Raw genomic sequence first — 21,515 nt, forward strand, 5'->3', positions numbered from 1 at the left:
GAGAAGGATCTGGGGGGATCCATAGTGGAGAAGGATCGGGGGAATCCATAGTGGAGAAGGATCTGGGGGGGATCCATAGTGGAGAAGGATCTGGGGGATCTATAGTGGAGAAGGATCTGGGGGATCCATAGTGGAGAAGGATCTGGGGGGGATCCATAGTGGAGAAGGATCTGGGGGGGATCCATAGTGGAGAAGGATCTGGGGGGATCCATAGTGGAGAAGGATCGGGGGAATCCATAGTGGAGAAGGATCTGGGGGGGATCCATAGTGGAGAAGGATCTGGAGGGATCCATAGTGGAGAAGGATCTGGGGGTTTTGGTAGATCATAAGCTCAATAATAACATGCAATGCCAAGCTGCAGTTTCCAAAGCGAGTAAGGTCCTTTCCTGTATTAAGAGAGGTATGGACTCCAGAGAGAGAGATATCATCTGTACAAATCATTAGTAAGACCTCATCTGGAATATGCCGTTCAGTTTTGGCCACCAGTTCTCAGAAAGGATATCGGGGAACTGGAGAAAGTGCAGAGAAGGGCAACCAAACTGATAAGAGGCATGGAGGAGCTCAGCTATGAGGAAAGATTAGAGGAACTGAATTTATTCTCTCTTCATAAGAGGAGATTAAGGGGGGATATGATCAACATGTACAAATATATAAGGGGTCCATATAGTGAACTTGGTGTTGAGTTATTCATTTTACAGTCAACAAAGAGGACAAGGGGGCACTCTTTACATCTAGAGGAAAAGAGATTTCATCTTCAAATACGGAAAGAGCACACAGTATACAGTAAGAGCTGTGAAAATGTGGAATAGACTCCCTGCAGAGGTGTTTCTGGCCAGCTCAGTGGATTGCTTTAAGAAAGGTCTGGATTATTTCCTAAGTGTACAGAATATAACTGGGTGACATTTATAGGTAAAGTTGATCCGGGGAAAATCCAATTGCCTCTCGGGGGATCAGGAAGGAATTTTTTTCCCTGCTTTAGCAAATTGGATCATGCTCTGCTGGTTTTTTTTTTTTTTTGCCTTCCTCTGGATCAACTGTTGGCATAAAATTGGGTATATTGGATTGTACGATACTTTTTATTTTTTAATTATTTATTGTTTTTAAGGTTGAACTGGATGGATTTGTGTCTTTTTTCAACCTGACTAACTATGTAATTGCTGCCCCCTGCTGTACAGTTCTGATATGGTAACAGACTATTGCCCCCTGCTGAACAGTTCTGTCATGGTAACACACTGCTGCCCCCTGCTCTACAGTTCTGGTATGGTAACAGACTGTTGCCCCCTGCTGTACAGTTCTGTCATGGTAACACACTGCTGCCCCCTGCTGTACAGTTCTGGTATGGTAACACACTGCTGCCCCCTGCTGTACAGTTCTGGTATGGTAACAGACTGTTGCCCCCTGCTGTACAGTTCTGGTATGGTAACAGACTGTTGCCCCCTGCTGAACAGTTCTGTCATGGTAACACACTGCTGCCCCCTGCTGTACAGTTCTAGTATGGTAACAGACTGCTGCCCCCTGCTGTACAGTTCTAGTATGGTAACAGACTGCTGCCCCCCGCTGTACAGTTCTAGTATGGTAACACTCTGCTGCCCCCTGGTGTAAAGTTCTGGTATGGTAAAACACTGCTGACCCCTGCTGTACAGTTCTAGTATGGTAACAGACTGCTGCCCCCCGCTGTCCAGTTCTAGTATGGTAACAGACTGCTGCCCCCCGCTGTATAATTCTGGTATGGTAACACTCTGCTGCCCCCTGCTGTACAGTTCTGGTATGGTAACAGACTGCTGCCCCCCGCTGTACAGTTCTAGCCTGGTAACAGACTGCTGCCCCCTGCTGTACAGTTCTGGTATGGTAACAGACTGCTGCCCCCAGCTGTACAGTTCTAGTATGGTAACAGACTGCTGCCCCCCGCTGTACAGTTCTAGTATGGTAACAGACTGCTGCCCCCCGCTGTACAGTTCTGGTATGGTAACAGACTGGTGCCCCCTGCTGTACAGTTCTGGTATGGTAACAGACTGGTGCCCCCTGCTGTACAGTTCTGGTATGGTAACAGACTGGTGCCCCCTGCTGTACAGTTCTGGTATGGTAACACTCTGCTGCCCCCTGCTGTACAGTTCTGGTATGGTAACAGACTGCTGCCCCCTGCTGTACAGTTCTGGTATGGTAACAGACTGCTGCCCCCTGCTGTACAGTTCTGGTATGGTAACACACTGCTGACCCCTGCTGTACAGTTCTAGTATGGTAACAGACTGCTGCCCCCTGGTGTACAGTTCTGGTATGGTAACACACTGCTGCCCCCTGCTGTACAGTTCTGGTATGGTAACACACTGCTGCCCTCCGCTGTACAGTTCTAGTATGGTAACAGACTGTTGCCCCCTGCTGTACAGTTCTGGTATGGTAACAGACTGTTGCCCCCTGCTGTACAGTTCTGGTATGGTAACACACTGCTGCCCCCCGCTGTACAGTTCTGGTATGGTAACAGACTGTTGCCCCCTGCTGTACAGTTCTGGTATGACAGCTTCTTCTTAATGGGGAATTAGTATATTGTAGTGTATTCAGCTTCTGGGCCATTTAATGTATAAAGCAACAACCAGCTGACTGGAATCCTGCGGAATGTTCTGGATGGAGAACAATAAAAGGAAAACTGAACATTAAAGATATTTTACTTCTGACCCTTTATTGGAATCATCTCCCCTGCGATCCATTATAATTATAAAGATGGAAAACTGAATATAACATTTGTAAATGGAGATAAGGCAAAAAATTACTCAATTTGTGTTTTTGCTACATACAGGTGTCAGACCTCACCTGGGTGTCACCCCCTCCCCCCACAGACATCATACACCATACAGGTGTCAGCTTTCACCTGGGCATCACCCCCTCCACAGACATCATACAGGTGTCAGCTCTCACCTGGGTCTCACCCCCCCCACAGACATCACACACCATACAGGTGTCAGACCTCACCTGGGCATCACCCCCTCCACAGACATCATACATCAAACAGGTTTCAGCTCTCATCTGGGCATCACCCCCTCCACAGCCATCATACAGGTTTCAGCTCTCACCTAGGCATCACCCCCCCCCCCCCCACAGACATCATACACCATACAGGTGTCAGCTCTCACCTGGGTGTTATCCCCCCACAGACATCATGCGGGTGTCAGCTCTCACCTGGGTGTTATCCCCCCACAGACATCATGCGGGTGTCAGCTCTCACCTGGGTGTTATCCCCCCACAGACATCATGCAGGTGTCAGCTCTCACCTGGGTGTTATCCCCCCACAGACATCATACAGGTGTCAGCTCTCACCTGGGCATCACCCCCTCCACAGACATCACACACCATGCAGGTGTCAGCTCTCACCTGGGTGTTATCCTCCCACAGACACCATACATCATACAGGTGTCAGCTCTCACCTGGGTGTTATCCCCCCACAGACATCATACAGGTGTCAGCTCTCACCTGGGCATCACCCCCTCCACAGACATCACACACCATACAGGTGTCAGCTCTCACCTGGGTGTTATCCTCCCACAGATACCACACATCATACAGGTGTCAGCTCTCACCTGGGCGTCACCCCCTCCACAGACATCATACACCATACAGGTGTCAGCTCTCACCTGGGTGTTATCCTCCCACAGATACCACACATCATACAGGTGTCAGCTCTCACCTGGGTGTCACCCCCTCCACAGACATCATACATCATACAGGTGTCAGCTCTCACCTGGGAATCACCCCCTCCACAGACATCATACACCATACAGGTGTCAGCTCTCACCTGGGAATCACCCCCTCCACAGACACCATACATCATACAGGTGTCAGCTCTCACCTGGGAATCACCCCCTCCACAGACATTATACACCATACAGGTGTCAGCTCTCACCTGGGAATCACCCCCTCCACAGACATTATACACCATACAGGTGTCAGCTCTCACCTGGGAATCACCCCCTCCACAGACATTATACACCATACAGGTGTCAGCTCTCACCTGGGAATCACCCCCTCCACAGACATTATACACCATACAGGTGTCAGCTCTCACCTGGGAATCACCCCCTCCACAGACACCATACATCATACAGGTGTCAGCTCTCACCTGGGAATCACCCCCTCCACAGACACCATACATCATACAGGTGTCAGCTCTCACCTGGGAATCACCCCCTCCACAGACATTATACATCATACAGGTGTCAGCTCTCACCTGGGTGTTATCCTCCCACAGATACCACACATCATACAGGTGTCAGCTCTCACCTGGGCATCACCCCCTCCACAGACATCATACACCATACAGGTGTCAGCTCTCACCTGGGTGTTATCCTCCCACAGATACCACACATCATACAGGTGTCAGCTCTCACCTGGGTGTCACCCCCTCCACAGACATCATACATCATACAGGTGTCAGCTCTCACCTGGGAATCACCCCCTCCACAGACATCATACACCATACAGGTGTCAGCTCTCACCTGGGAATCACCCCCTCCACAGACACCATACATCATACAGGTGTCAGCTCTCACCTGGGAATCACCCCCTCCACAGACATTATACACCATACAGGTGTCAGCTCTCACCTGGGAATCACCCCCTCCACAGACATTATACACCATACAGGTGTCAGCTCTCACCTGGGAATCACCCCCTCCACAGACATTATACACCATACAGGTGTCAGCTCTCACCTGGGAATCACCCCCTCCACAGACATTATACACCATACAGGTGTCAGCTCTCACCTGGGAATCACCCCCTCCACAGACACCATACATCATACAGGTGTCAGCTCTCACCTGGGAATCACCCCCTCCACAGACACCATACATCATACAGGTGTCAGCTCTCACCTGGGAATCACCCCCTCCACAGACATTATACACCATACAGGTGTCAGCTCTCACCTGGGTGCGTCCTCCTCCTCTTCCACAGACAACAGCTGACAGCGCACAGTATGACGGAGATGAGGAAAATTGCTCCCAGTCCTGCAGCAATGGCAATTCCCAGAGTTTCATCACACCACCATGCTGAAAAATAAGAATGAATAGAATTCTCCATCAGAAGCACAACACAGGACATGGCAGACCTGGAAACAACACAGGAAATGTCCCCAGATGGGGTGCAACCAAGAGTAAAATTCTATGCCCTTGTACATACGATCAGACATTCCGACGGAAAATGTCCGATCGGACGGTGTTGTCGGATAATCCGAACGTGTGTGGGCTTCATCTGACATTTTCCGTCGGAATGTCCGACCAACAAAGTTTGAGAGCTGGATATAAAAATTTTCCGACAACATGATCCGATGGGACTTTGTCCGATCGTTTGTAGAGAATTCCGATCGGACAAAGTGCCACGCATGCTCAGATCAAATTCCTAGACCAAAGCCATTGGCTACTAGCCTGAACGTAGTCCCGTCGTAACGAAATAACGTCATCACGTTCTGAACGATCGGATTTTCCGACAACTTTGTCTGACCGTGTGTATGCAACACCAGTTGCGGACAAAATCCGTTGGACAAAATCAGACGGATTTTTTTGTCGGAATGTCCGACCCGTGTGTACAAGGGCTTACAGAGGCTTTACCCCCCAACCCCCCCCCCCCCCACCCCCCATACCCTGACCAAACCTATAAAAATTTTTTACTGGAGTTCTACTTTGAAGTATCAACAACTCAAAAAAAAAAGGATTCTAATATTTGGTCCCCTCCATATGGCTTCACTCCATATCCCCTTCATCCCCATCTTTCTTCCCTACTTCTCCCCTCCATATGGCTTCACTCCATATCCCCTTCATCCCCATCTTACTTCCCTACTTCTCCCCTCCATATGGCTTCACTCCATGTCCCCTTCATCCCCATCTTTCTTCCCTACTTCTCCCCTCCATATGGCTTCACTCCATATCCCCTTCATCCCCATCTTACTTCCCTACATCTCCCCTCCATATGGCTTCACTCCATATCCCCTTCATCCCCATCTTTCTTCCCTACTTCTCCCCTCCATATGGCTTCACTCCATATCCCCTTCATCCCCATCTTTCTTCCCTACTTCTCCCCTCCATATGGCTTCACTCCATATCCCCTTCATCCCCATCTTTCTTCCCTACATCTCCCCTCCATATGGCTTCACTCCATATCCCCTTCATCCCCATCTTACTTCCCTACATCTCCCCTCCATATGGCTTCACTCCATATCCCCTTCATCCCCATCTTACTTCCCTACTTCTCCCCTCCATATGGCTTCACTCCATATCCCCTTCATCCCCATCTTTCTTCCCTACTTCTCCCCTCCATATGGCTTCACTCCATGTCCCCTTCATCTCCATCTTTCTTCCCTACTTCTCCCCTCCATATGGCTTCACTCCATGTCCCCTTCATCCCCATCTTTCTTCCCTACCTCTCCCCTCCATATGGCTTCACTCCATGTCCCCTTCATCCCCATCTTTCTTCCCTACATCTCCCCTCCATATGGCTTCACTCCATGTCCCCTTCATCTCCATCTTTCTTCCCTACTTCTCCCCTCCATATGGCTTCACTCCATGTCCCCTTCATCCCCATTTTTCTTCCCTACATCTCCCCTCCATATGGCTTCACTCCATGTCCCCTTCATCCCCATCTTTCTTCCCTACTTCTCCCCTCCATATGGCTTCACTCCATATCCCCTTCATCCCCATCTTTCTTCCCTACTTCTCCCCTCCATATGGCTTCACTCCATATCCCCTTCATCCCCATCTTTCTTCCCTACTTCTCCCCTCCATATGGCTTCACTCCATGTCCCCTTCATCTCCATCTTTCTTCCCTACTTCTCCCCTCCATATGGCTTCACTCCATGTCCCCTTCATCCCCATCTTTCTTCCCTACCTCTCCCCTCCATATGGCTTCACTCCATGTCCCCTTCATCCCCATCTTTCTTCCCTACATCTCCCCTCCATATGGCTTCACTCCATGTCCCCTTCATCTCCATCTTTCTTCCCTACTTCTCCCCTCCATATGGCTTCACTCCATGTCCCCTTCATCCCCATTTTTCTTCCCTACATCTCCCCTCCATATGGCTTCACTCCATGTCCCCTTCATCTCCATCTTTCTTCCCTACTTCTCCCCTCCATATGGCTTCACTCCATATCCCCTTCATCCCCATCTTTCTTCCCTACTTCTCCCCTCCATATGGCTTCACTCCATATCCCCTTCATCCCCATCTTACTTCCCTACTTCTCCCCTCCATATGGCTTCACTCCATATCCCCTTCATCCCCATCTTTCTTCCCTACTTCTCCCCTCCATATGGCTTCACTCCATATCCCCTTCATCCCCATCTTTCTTCCCTACTTCTCCCCTCCATATGGCTTCACTCCATGTCCCCTTCATCTCCATCTTTCTTCCCTACTTCTCCCCTCCATATGGCTTCACTCCATGTCCCCTTCATCCCCATCTTTCTTCCCTACCTCTCCCCTCCATATGGCTTCACTCCATGTCCCCTTCATCCCCATCTTTCTTCCCTACATCTCCCCTCCATATGGCTTCACTCCATGTCCCCTTCATCTCCATCTTTCTTCCCTACTTCTCCCCTCCATATGGCTTCACTCCATGTCCCCTTCATCCCCATTTTTCTTCCCTACATCTCCCCTCCATATGGCTTCACTCCATGTCCCCTTCATCTCCATCTTTCTTCCCTACTTCTCCCCTCCATATGGCTTCACTCCATATCCCCTTCATCCTCATCTTTCTTCCCTACTTCTCCCCTCCATATGGCTTCACTCCATATCCCCTTCATCCCCATCTTTCTTCCCTACTTCTCCCCTCCATATGGCTTCACTCCATGTCCCCTTCATCCCGATCTTTCTTCCCTACATCTCCCCTCCATATGGCTTCACTCCATGTCCCCTTCATCCCCATCTTTCTTCCCTACATCTCCCCTCCATATGGCTTCACTCCATGTCCCCTTCATCCCCATCTTTCTTCCCTACATCTCCCCTCCATATGGCTTCACTCCATGTCCCCTTCATCCCCATCTTTCTTCCCTACATCTCCCCTCCATATGGCTTCACTCCATGTCCCCTTCATCCCCATCTTTCTTCCCTACATCTCCCCTCCATATGGCTTCACTCCATATCCCCTTCATCCCCATCTTTCTTCCCTACTTCTCCCCTCCATATGGCTTCACTCCATATCCCCTTCATCCCCATCTTACTTCCCTACTTCTCCCCTCCATATGGCTTCACTCCATATCCCCTTCATCCCCATCTTTCTTCCCTACTTCTCCCCTCCATATGGCTTCACTCCATGTCCCCTTCATCTCCATCTTTCTTCCCTACTTCTCCCCTCCATATGGCTTCACTCCATGTCCCCTTCATCCCCATCTTTCTTCCCTACCTCTCCCCTCCATATGGCTTCACTCCATGTCCCCTTCATCCCCATCTTTCTTCCCTACATCTCCCCTCCATATGGCTTCACTCCATGTCCCCTTCATCCCCATCTTTCTTCCCTACATCTCCCCTCCATATGGCTTCACTCCATGTCCCCTTCATCTCCATCTTTCTTCCCTACTTCTCCCCTCCATATGGCTTCACTCCATGTCCCCTTCATCCCCATTTTTCTTCCCTACATCTCCCCTCCATATGGCTTCACTCCATGTCCCCTTCATCTCCATCTTTCTTCCCTACTTCTCCCCTCCATATGGCTTCACTCCATATCCCCTTCATCCCCATCTTTCTTCCCTACTTCTCCCCTCCATATGGCTTCACTCCATATCCCCTTCATCCCCATCTTACTTCCCTACTTCTCCCCTCCATATGGCTTCACTCCATATCCCCTTCATCCCCATCTTTCTTCCCTACTTCTCCCCTCCATATGGCTTCACTCCATATCCCCTTCATCCCCATCTTTCTTCCCTACTTCTCCCCTCCATATGGCTTCACTCCATGTCCCCTTCATCTCCATCTTTCTTCCCTACTTCTCCCCTCCATATGGCTTCACTCCATGTCCCCTTCATCCCCATCTTTCTTCCCTACCTCTCCCCTCCATATGGCTTCACTCCATGTCCCCTTCATCCCCATCTTTCTTCCCTACATCTCCCCTCCATATGGCTTCACTCCATGTCCCCTTCATCTCCATCTTTCTTCCCTACTTCTCCCCTCCATATGGCTTCACTCCATGTCCCCTTCATCCCCATTTTTCTTCCCTACATCTCCCCTCCATATGGCTTCACTCCATGTCCCCTTCATCTCCATCTTTCTTCCCTACTTCTCCCCTCCATATGGCTTCACTCCATATCCCCTTCATCCCCATCTTTCTTCCCTACTTCTCCCCTCCATATGGCTTCACTCCATATCCCCTTCATCCCCATCTTTCTTCCCTACTTCTCCCCTCCATATGGCTTCACTCCATGTCCCCTTCATCCCGATCTTTCTTCCCTACATCTCCCCTCCATATGGCTTCACTCCATGTCCCCTTCATCCCCATCTTTCTTCCCTACATCTCCCCTCCATATGGCTTCACTCCATGTCCCCTTCATCCCCATCTTTCTTCCCTACATCTCCCCTCCATATGGCTTCACTCCATGTCCCCTTCATCCCCATCTTTCTTCCCTACATCTCCCCTCCATATGGCTTCACTCCATGTCCCCTTCATCCCCATCTTTCTTCCCTACATCTCCCCTCCATATGGCTTCACTCCATGTCCCCTTCATCCCCATCTTTCTTCCCTACTTCTCCCCTCCATATGGCTTCACTCCATGTCCCCTTCATCCCCATCTTTCTTCCCTACTTCTCCCCTCCATATGGCTTCACTCCATGTCCCCTTCATCCCCATCTTTCTTCCCTACTTCTCCCCTCCATATGGCTTCACTCCATGTCCCCTTCATCCCCATCTTTCTTCCCTACTTCTCCCCTCCATATGGCTTCACTCCATGTCCCCTTCATCCCCATCTTTCTTCCCTACATCTCCCCTCCATATGGCTTCACTCCATGTCCCCTTCATCCCCATCTTTCTTCCCTACTTCTCCCCTCCATATGGCTTCACTCCATGTCCCCTTCATCCCCATCTTCCTTCCCTACATCTCCCCTCCATATGGCTTCACTCCATGTCCCCTTCATCCCCATCTTTCTTCCCTACTTCTCCCCTCCATATGGCTTCACTCCATGTCCCCTTCATCTCCATCTTTCTTCCCTACATCTCCCCTCCATATGGCTTCACTCCATGTCCCCTTCATCCCCATCTTTCTTCCCTACTTCTCCCCTCCATATGGCTTCACTCCATGTCCCCTTCATCCCCATCTTCCTTCCCTACATCTCCCCTCCATATGGCTTCACTCCATGTCCCCTTCATCCCCATCTTTCTTCCCTACATCTCCCCTCCATATGGCTTCACTCCATGTCCCCTTCATCTCCATCTTTCTTCCCTACATCTCCCCTCCATATGGCTTCACTCCATGTCCCCTTCATCCCCATCTTTCTTCCCTACATCTCCCCTCCATATGGCTTCACTCCATGTCCCCTTCATCCCCATCTTTCTTCCCTACTTCTCCCCTCCATATGGCTTCACTCCATGTCCCCTTCATCCCCATCTTTCTTCCCTACTTCTCCCCTCCATATGGCTTCACTCCATGTCCCCTTCATCCCCATCTTTCTTCCCTACATCTCCCCTCCATATGGCTTCACTCCATGTCCCCTTCATCTCCATCTTTCTTCCCTACATCTCCCCTCCATATGGCTTCACTCCATGTCCCCTTCATCCCCATCTTTCTTCCCTACATCTCCCCTCCATATGGCTTCACTCCATGTCCCCTTCATCTCCATCTTTCTTCCCTACTTCTCCCCTCCATATGGCTTCACTCCATGTCCCCTTCATCCCCATCTTTCTTCCCTACATCTCCCCTCCATATGGCTTCACTCCATGTCCCCTTCATCCCCATCTTCCTTCCCTACATCTCCCCTCCATATGGCTTCACTCCATGTCCCCTTCATCCCCATCTTTCTTCCCTACTTCTCCCCTCCATATGGCTTCACTCCATGTCCCCTTCATCCCCATCTTTCTTCCCTACTTCTCCCCTCCATATGGCTTCACTCCATGTCCCCTTCATCTCCATCTTTCTTCCCTACTTCTCCCCTCCATATGGCTTCACTCCATGTCCCCTTCATCTCCATCTTTCTTCCCTACATCTCCCCTCCATATGGCTTCACTCCATATCCCCTTCATCTCCATCTTTCTTCCCTACATCTCCCCTCCATATGGCTTCACTCCATGTCCCCTTCATCCCCATCTTTCTTCCCTACTTCTCCCCTCCATATGGCTTCACTCCATGTCCCCTTCATCCCCATCTTTCTTCCCTACATCTCCCCTCCATATGGCTTCACTCCATGTCCCCTTCATCTCCATCTTTCTTCCCTACATCTCCCCTCCATATGGCTTCACTCCATATCCCCTTCATCCCCATCTTTCTTCCTTCCATTTCCCCTCCATATGGCTTCACTCCATGTCCCCTTCATCTCCATCTTTCTTCCCTACTTCTCCCCTCCATATGGCTTCACTCCATGTCCCCTTCATCCCCATCTTTCTTCCCTACATCTCCCCTCCATATGGCTTCACTCCATGTCCCCTTCATCCCCATCTTTCTTCCCTACATCTCCCCTCCATATGGCTTCACCCCATGTCCCCTTCATCCCCATCTTTCTTCCCTACATCTCCCCTCCATATGGCTTCACTCCATGTCCCCTTCATCCCCATCTTTCTTCCCTACTTCTCCCCTCCATATGGCTTCACTCCATGTCCCCTTCATCCCCATCTTTCTTCCCTACATCTCCCCTCCATATGGCTTCACTCCATGTCCCCTTCATCCCCATCTTTCTTCCCTACATCTCCCCTCCATATGGCTTCACTCCATGTCCCCTTCATCCCCATCTTTCTTCCCTACATCTCCCCTCCATATGGCTTCACTCCATGTCCCCTTCATCCCCATCTTTCTTCCCTACTTCTCCCCTCCATATGGCTTCACTCCATGTCCCCTTCATCCCCATCTTTCTTCCCTACTTCTCCCCTCCATATGGCTTCACTCCATGTCCCCTTCATCCCCATCTTTCTTCCCTACTTCTCCCCTCCATATGGCTTCACTCCATGTCCCCTTCATCCCCATCTTTCTTCCCTACTTCTCCCCTCCATATGGCTTCACTCCATGTCCCCTTCATCCCCATCTTTCTTCCCTACATCTCCCCTCCATATGGCTTCACTCCATGTCCCCTTCATCCCCATCTTTCTTCCCTACTTCTCCCCTCCATATGGCTTCACTCCATGTCCCCTTCATCCCCATCTTCCTTCCCTACATCTCCCCTCCATATGGCTTCACTCCATGTCCCCTTCATCCCCATCTTTCTTCCCTACTTCTCCCCTCCATATGGCTTCACTCCATGTCCCCTTCATCTCCATCTTTCTTCCCTACATCTCCCCTCCATATGGCTTCACTCCATGTCCCCTTCATCCCCATCTTTCTTCCCTACTTCTCCCCTCCATATGGCTTCACTCCATGTCCCCTTCATCCCCATCTTCCTTCCCTACATCTCCCCTCCATATGGCTTCACTCCATGTCCCCTTCATCCCCATCTTTCTTCCCTACATCTCCCCTCCATATGGCTTCACTCCATGTCCCCTTCATCTCCATCTTTCTTCCCTACATCTCCCCTCCATATGGCTTCACTCCATGTCCCCTTCATCCCCATCTTTCTTCCCTACATCTCCCCTCCATATGGCTTCACTCCATGTCCCCTTCATCCCCATCTTTCTTCCCTACTTCTCCCCTCCATATGGCTTCACTCCATGTCCCCTTCATCCCCATCTTTCTTCCCTACTTCTCCCCTCCATATGGCTTCACTCCATGTCCCCTTCATCCCCATCTTTCTTCCCTACATCTCCCCTCCATATGGCTTCACTCCATGTCCCCTTCATCTCCATCTTTCTTCCCTACATCTCCCCTCCATATGGCTTCACTCCATGTCCCCTTCATCCCCATCTTTCTTCCCTACATCTCCCCTCCATATGGCTTCACTCCATGTCCCCTTCATCTCCATCTTTCTTCCCTACTTCTCCCCTCCATATGGCTTCACTCCATGTCCCCTTCATCCCCATCTTTCTTCCCTACATCTCCCCTCCATATGGCTTCACTCCATGTCCCCTTCATCCCCATCTTCCTTCCCTACATCTCCCCTCCATATGGCTTCACTCCATGTCCCCTTCATCCCCATCTTTCTTCCCTACTTCTCCCCTCCATATGGCTTCACTCCATGTCCCCTTCATCCCCATCTTTCTTCCCTACTTCTCCCCTCCATATGGCTTCACTCCATGTCCCCTTCATCTCCATCTTTCTTCCCTACTTCTCCCCTCCATATGGCTTCACTCCATGTCCCCTTCATCTCCATCTTTCTTCCCTACATCTCCCCTCCATATGGCTTCACTCCATATCCCCTTCATCTCCATCTTTCTTCCCTACATCTCCCCTCCATATGGCTTCACTCCATGTCCCCTTCATCCCCATCTTTCTTCCCTACTTCTCCCCTCCATATGGCTTCACTCCATGTCCCCTTCATCCCCATCTTTCTTCCCTACATCTCCCCTCCATATGGCTTCACTCCATGTCCCCTTCATCTCCATCTTTCTTCCCTACATCTCCCCTCCATATGGCTTCACTCCATATCCCCTTCATCCCCATCTTTCTTCCTTCCATTTCCCCTCCATATGGCTTCACTCCATGTCCCCTTCATCTCCATCTTTCTTCCCTACTTCTCCCCTCCATATGGCTTCACTCCATGTCCCCTTCATCCCCATCTTTCTTCCCTACATCTCCCCTCCATATGGCTTCACTCCATGTCCCCTTCATCCCCATCTTTCTTCCCTACATCTCCCCTCCATATGGCTTCACCCCATGTCCCCTTCATCCCCATCTTTCTTCCCTACATCTCCCCTCCATATGGCTTCACTCCATGTCCCCTTCATCCCCATCTTTCTTCCCTACTTCTCCCCTCCATATGGCTTCACTCCATGTCCCCTTCATCCCCATCTTTCTTCCCTACATCTCCCCTCCATATGGCTTCACTCCATGTCCCCTTCATCCCCATCTTTCTTCCCTACATCTCCCCTCCATATGGCTTCACTCCATGTCCCCTTCATCCCCATCTTTCTTCCCTACATCTCCCCTCCATATGGCTTCACCCCATGTCCCCTTCATCCCCATCTTTCTTCCCTACATCTCCCCTCCATATGGCTTCACTCCATGTCCCCTTCATCCCCATCTTTCTTCCCTACATCTCCCCTCCATATGGCTTCACTCCATGTCCCCGTCATCCCCATCTTTCTTCCCTACTTCTCCCCTCCATATGGCTTCACTCCATGTCCCCGTCATCCCCATCTTTCTTCCCTACTTCTCCCCTCCATATGGCTTCACTCCATGTTCCCTTCATCTCCATCTTTCTTCCCTACATCTCCCCTCCATATGGCTTCACTCCATGTCCCCTTCATCCCCATCTTTCTTCCCTACATCTCCCCTCCATATGGCTTCACTCCATGTCCCCTTCATCCCCATCTTTCTTCCCTACTTCTCCCCTCCATATGGCTTCACTCCATGTCCCCTTCATCCCCATCTTTCTTCCCTACATCTCCCCTCCATATGGCTTCACTCCATGTCCCCTTCATCCCCATCTTTCTTCCCTACATCTCCCCTCCATATGGCTTCACTCCATGTCCCCTTCATCCCCATCTTTCTTCCCTACATCTCCCCTCCATATGGCTTCACCCCATGTCCCCTTCATCCCCATCTTTCTTCCCTACATCTCCCCTCCATATGGCTTCACTCCATGTCCCCTTCATCCCCATCTTTCTTCCCTACATCTCCCCTCCATATGGCTTCACTCCATGTCCCCGTCATCCCCATCTTTCTTCCCTACTTCTCCCCTCCATATGGCTTCACTCCATGTCCCCGTCATCCCCATCTTTCTTCCCTACTTCTCCCCTCCATATGGCTTCACTCCATGTTCCCTTCATCTCCATCTTTCTTCCCTACATCTCCCCTCCATATGGCTTCACTCCATGTCCCCTTCATCCCCATCTTCCTTCCCTACATCTCCCCTCCATATGGCTTCACTCCATGTCCCCTTCATCCCCATCTTTCTTCCCTACTTCTCCCCTCCATATGGCTTCACTCCATGTCCCCTTCATCCCCATCTTCCTTCCCTACTTCTCCCCTCCATATGGCTTCACTCCATGTCCCCTTCATCCCCATCTTTCTTCCCTACTTCTCCCCTCCATATGGCTTCACTCCATGTCCCCTTCATCCCCATCTTTCTTCCCTACTTCTCCCCTCCATATGGCTTCACTCCATGTCCCCTTCATCCCCATCTTTCTTCCCTACATCTCCCCTCCATATGGCTTCACTCCATGTCCCCTTCATCCCCATCTTTCTTCCCTACTTCTCCCCTCCATATGGCTTCACTCCATGTCCCCTTCATCCCCATCTTTCTTCCCTACATCTCCCCTCCATATGGCTTCACTCCATGTCCCCTTCATCCCCATCTTTCTTCCCTACTTCTCCCCTCCATATGGCTTCACTCCATGTCCCCTTCATCTCCATCTTTCTTCCCTACTTCTCCCCTCCATATGGTTTCACTCCATGTCCCCTTCATCCCCATCTTTCTTCCCTACTTCTCCCCTCCATATGGCTTCACTCCATGTCCCCTTCATCCCCATCTTTCTTCCCTACATCTCCCCTCCATATGGCTTCACTCCATGTCCCCTTCATCCCCATCTTTCTTCCCTACTTCTCCCCTCCATATGGCTTCACTCCATGTCCCCTTCATCCCCATCTTTCTTCCCTACATCTCCCCTCCATATGGCTTCACTCCATGTCCCCTTCATCCCCATCTTTCTTCCCTACTTCTCCCCTCCATATGGCTTCACTCCATGTCCCCTTCATCCCCATCTTTCTTCCCTACATCTCCCCTCCATATGGCTTCACTCCATGTCCCCTTCATCTCCATCTTTCTTCCCTACATCTCCCCCATCCATCTTCCTTCCATTTCCCCTCCATATGGCTTCTGCCTTCCATCAATCTCCCATCTTTCTCCCACATATCTATTCTCCATCTAATCTCTGTTTTCCATCCCACTCTGTCTGGATGTTGGGGATTTGAGCCAACTTCCCAGCATCCTTGTGTTATACAGGTGGAAATTAAAGTCCCCTCCACTGTTACTAGATGAATATCCCCCTCGTGTTTGCAGATCAAGGCTGACACCCTCCTGTCTCAATGCCGGACCTTTTTCTGGAGTTGGGTCAGTAGAGACTGAAGTCCCATCCACTACCAATTCCATATTCTGTTAGTTAAGGGCAGAGGCCAGAAGCACTCTGCTCTGTTGCCAGCTCTTCTGCTGGGTTGATGGCATCATTCTGGGGTGTCGTCTGCTGCTGGGAAGGGGAGCTGGCTGCTCCATCTCCCTTACCCTCATCTGGCTGCTGGGATGACACGTCTCTGGTACTGTCGCCCAGGTGCACTGATCATTGCTGGGGAGGAAAGATCGCTTCCCCCACCCTGGCCAACTGTTGGGAAGGGAGGACGAACACCTCCTCTCCCTTCTCCCCCTGGATCTTAATCTGCTGCTGTGGCGTGACCGCCACCTTCTCACCCTGGGCCTGCGGAACTGCCACAGGTGTGGGGCAGAGGTCTTGGACCCTCTGTCCAGTTGTCAGCGCTTCAGCTGGAGAAGTTTCTGGTAACTCCACAGATGCTGCTGGTAGAAAATCCCATGTCTCTGTCAGTAGTGTGAGAGAAAGGCCAACTACTTCATCTCTCAGGGAGGCTGATGCTGCCGTTGGTGCTGGGCAGAGCTCAGTGATGTTTGGCCTTGATGCCAGCTCTTCTGCTGGAGGCTCACCAGGTTGTCCTTCTGTGGTCTCCCCTAAATATCCCTGCTCTGCGTTCCATTGCAAAGCCCAATAATGATTGTCCAGCTCTATCTACTGCTGGACCAGCCTGTCCAACTCAGTTACCCATTTCTCCTGGGGACGTTCTCCCAGGAACGCCATCTGCAATGTCCGCTGGTCACTGGCCTGTTGCTCTGGGGTTAGAAAGCACTTGCTCTGTTGCATACCAGTGACCTGGAGGGCTCCAATCCAGAGTCCTACCCAAATCTGATGCCTGAGTTCCAGGTATTCATCCTCAAACACAGTCCTGGAATATGCTGAAAGGACGATCCGCAGCAGCCCAGGAACTCTGATGCCAGGTCCATATCTCCGCTGGGGTGACCGAAGTCTGCTATCCTGATCTTGGATCCAGGTGGATGTTTGGATGTCCCAAAATGCAGGAAAAGTCTCACCGCTTGTCACCAATGTAACAGAATCCCTTCCTACACGCCACTTGAGTGCTTCCGTCATATATCTCCCAGTCTGAATGTAGATATCAGATATTCCAACCGCTTAAAACCAAGAACTAGGGAGTACTCATTTTTGCTGCTGAACATGAACTGTTTATTTGAACACAGGCACATAGAGATATTCAAACTTCTCATCAGTAGACTGTCCAATCAGCTGGGAGAGCTGTTGGAGGAACTCCCTCCTCCCCTCTCACAGCTAATTCACATACACATATACATCCCATAATAGGTTGCTCCCAAGGCAGACATGCACAATAGAACAATGGGATACAGCCACACCTAGCAAACACGTAGCAACCCCCAATCAACCTCAAATCATCTAGCAATGGTTTCTGATGAATGGTGGACTTTATCTTCATATATTCTTGAGGTCAGACTGGGGTTCTCAGTCACCCTGCGCCCCTAATAGACACAGGGTAACTTACATAAAGGAGGGGCCCGGGGAGCTGGACAAGGAGCTTCCAGTGATCTCCAAGGTAACCTGGGCTCAAACCCCCACAACCAAAGTGACTCCCGTCATACTCTCCTCCATATGCCATCTATTTTCCCTTTGTGTCAGGGCTGGGCTCAGCCCTTCCTTCTCTGAACTGGCCACTCAGCTGTCGCTAATTGCCAGCTCCCATCTCTCTCCACAGTTACTAAGCTGTTGTTGATATCCTGCTCGTCAGTCCTGCCTACTTAAGCCGTCCAGTCCAGAGGAGCTTTGCCTTCGCCTTGGTCAACATCACAAGAAACATCTCCTGCGTTCCTGTTTAAAGACTGGCTTTGTTGACATCCCTTCTGACTCTGCATCCTGCTTGCTGTTCCACTACTTTTATCCCTGACTTCTGGCTTGGCTGACTATCCATTCCCGTTACTGAACTTTGGCTATGGTTTGACTACGTTTGTTCTATTTACTTTTATTATTAAACAAGTGTGATTTAACTGTACTTCTGTTTCGGCTTGATTTTATGGTTCCTGACAGTAAGCGAAGGCCATGAATTCAGAAGATGCAGTCAGTCCACTTGTTGGTAATATTTTTTCCAACTATTTTTTTCAATATTTTTGGATGAACTGGATCACCCCATGGATCAGTTCACCATGGCGTTACAGTCGCACGGCTCACCTGGAATCTCCCACTCTGGCCGCTTTGATACAATCTATGTTGCAGGCCATCTCTGCTGCTGCTCCAGTCTTTGTGCAGGCACCCGCCTCGAGTACTACCTCTATAAGAGGTATGTCTGGTTCCTCTCCACTTCCAAGCGATTTGGGGGCAATCCAGTCCAATGTAGAGGGTTTCTCAATCATGTTGAGATATACTTTGAGATGCTGCCCCAGGCATTTCCTACGGACAGAAGCAAAGTAGGTTTTGTGATATCTTTGCTTTCTGAGAGAGCCTTGGCCTGGGCAAACCCTCTATAGGAGACACAAAAACCTGTTGTCTTGAGTTACCCTCAGTTTGTGGCTTTGTTTAAAAGGGTATTTGACGTTCCTGCACGCTCCGCTTCTGCTGCCAAGTGCCTCATGTCCATCGAACAGAGTACGAGAACTGTTTCCGACTACGCCATTGAATTCCGTACTCTGGCAGCAGAGGTTGCTTGGAACAATGAGGCCCTTGTGGCTGCTTTTTCTCACGGTCTCTTGGATACCATCAAGGATGAGATAGCATCCCGAGATATGCCCACTGAGCTGGAGAGGTTAATCTCATTTGCCATCCTCATTGACTCCAGACTCAGAGAAAGACTCTCTTTTAAAGGAGCGCTTGAGGAAGCCTCCTGTACATTTGCCTCTGAGCTTTGCAGTCCCATCTGTGCCTCCCTCACCTCCCATGCCTCCCTCACCTCCCATGCCTCCTGGTACCGAGTTGGTCAGTGAAGATGAACCCATGCACTTGGGCTTCACGTGTCTCTCTGTGGATGAGAGAGCCTTTAGGAGGAGGGAGAGATTGTGCCTTTATTGTGGCCAGGCAGGTCACTTTTTGAAGTCTTGTCCTACCCGTCCAGGGAACACCCGAAACTTGAGGTCCTGTCACGGACAGACCTTAAGTGGCATTGTTTTCGTCCCCAGTTATCCAGAAGGATAAGCCCCTGGTTTTGGTCACCCTTTCCTGGGCTGAGTCGCTCATCGAGATACAGGCTCTAATTGACTCTGGGGCTGCAGGCCTGTTCATTGATGCTGCATTTGTATCAAAGCACTCAATTCCACTGCAGCTGTGTGACACTCCACTTGCCATTGAGGCTCTTGACGGAAGACCTCTACAGCCTGCCCATGTGACTCATGAGACGGTTCCGTTGTCCATGGCCGTAGGGGCTCTTCACCATGAGATAATCCAATTCCAAGTTATTTCCTCACCTAAGTTTCTGCTGGTTATTGGTTATCCTTGGTTACAGAGGCACAACCCCTCTTTTGAATGTCTCTGTGCTGAGGTTCTCTCCTGGTCACCACAAATGCAGTGATACATGCTTCCAGAAGGTAGCCAAGGTCCTGTGCACCTCTTCACTCTCCTCCCTGCTGGAGGAGTACCGCGATTTTAGCGATGTCTTTGACAAAGGTCAAGCCTCCATACCAGTCTTATGATTGCACAATTGACCTTCAACCTGGTGCCATACCCCCTCGTGGTCGGGTTTACCCTTTGTCGGTTTTGGAAGATAAGGCCATGGAGTAGTATGTTGCAGACGCACTTTCTCGAGGTTTCATTCAGAAATCCACGTCTCCTGCTGGTTTCTTCTTTGTGAAGAAGAAGAGTGGTGAACCGAGACCTTGTATTAATTATAGGGGTCTCAATCGTTTCACGATTAAGAATGCCTATCTGATTCCATTGATTACAAAGTTATTTGACCGCCTCAAGGGAGCAACGGTTTTCACAAAGATTGATTTCAACGGGGCATACTATCCCGTGATGACTAAGGAGGGCAACGAATGGAAAACTGCGTTTAATACTAGAACAGGCCATTATGAGTACCTTGTAATGCCTTTTGGCCTTTGTACTGCCCTGGCAGTTTTCCAGGAACTTATTAACGATGTCCTCTGAAATTTGTTGCAGGTATGTGTGGTGGTTTATCTCGATGATATCCTCATATTTTCCAAGTCCCTGGAGAGCCACCACACAGATGTCTGTCATGTGCTTCAGAAACTAAGAGTGAACAATCTCTATTGTAAACTGGAGAAGTGCGAGTTCCTGGGTTATGTCATTTCCACTGCTGTTTTTTTGATGGACCCAGAGAAACTTTCGGCAGTCCTACAGTGGCCCCGACCCATGGGTTTACGTCCTCAGCAGCGTTTCCTGGGCTTTGTCAACATCATCGGAAGCTTATTCGTAACTTCTAGTCTCTGGTCAAGCCTCTGACTGATATGACCAGAAAGGACGGTAACCCACAGAGTTGGTCTCCGGAGTCCATTAAGGCCTTTGAGAGTCTCAAGGCTGCCTTTGTTTCTGCTCCTGTGTTGGCACATCCTGATCCTACATTACCGTTTATCCTTAAGGTTGATGCTTTTGAGACTGGAGTTGGCGCCCTTCTGTCTCAACATCTCTGAGAGCGCTATGCATCCGTGTGGCTACTTTTTCAAGAAATTGGAATCATTCTTACTGACCATAAGAATCTCACATTCTTGTCTGAGGCTAAATGCCTCTCTCCCAGAAGGGTGCGCTGTGCTCTTTTCTTGTCAAGTTTCAATTACATTGTCTCATTCTTGCCCGCTACTATGAATGTAAGGGCTGACGCCTTGTCACAACAATTTTCCTCCATTTCCAAGTTGGAGTTTGTTCCGGTTCCTGTGATTCCTCCTGATCATATTCTGGCTATGGTTCACACCAGTCTCACTTCTCCTTTGGGTGACAAAATTCTTGCTGCTCGGGTCCATGCTCCTCCTGAGAAACATGAGAAACCTTGTGACTGCTGCTTTGTCCCAGAGAGTCTCCGTACTACTGTGCTCCAGACTTGGCTGCTGGCCACCCTGGGAAGAATCAACTCATTTGGGCCATTTCCCAACAATTCTGGTGGCCTAGTCTATGGGCTGATGTTACTGCCTTCGTAGCTGCCTGTCCTGTGTGTGCTCAGAGTAAGACTCCACGACACCTTCCAGTGGGCCTCCTACAACCCATACCCAATGGAGAGAGGCCCTGGAC

General features: G+C 50.2%; 1 protein-coding gene across 1 annotated transcript in view; it reads right to left on the bottom strand.

Moving 5' to 3' along the window:
- Positions 1-21,515, bottom strand: part of LOC143981554 (uncharacterized) — a 78,506-nt gene that overhangs the window by 12,244 nt on the left and 44,747 nt on the right. Inside the window, exon 4 of the mRNA XM_077479499.1 lies at positions 4,917-5,039. Coding sequence (XP_077335625.1) covers positions 4,917-5,039 — 123 coding nt within the window. The remainder of the gene's footprint in view (positions 1-4,916; positions 5,040-21,515) is intronic.

This window comes from Lithobates pipiens, unplaced genomic scaffold (genome assembly GCF_037356315.1).
Source record: "Lithobates pipiens isolate NorthernLeopardFrog02 unplaced genomic scaffold, aLitPip1_a1.2 Scaffold_16, whole genome shotgun sequence".
In the NCBI taxonomy this organism is placed as follows: domain Eukaryota; kingdom Metazoa; phylum Chordata; class Amphibia; order Anura; family Ranidae; genus Lithobates; species Lithobates pipiens.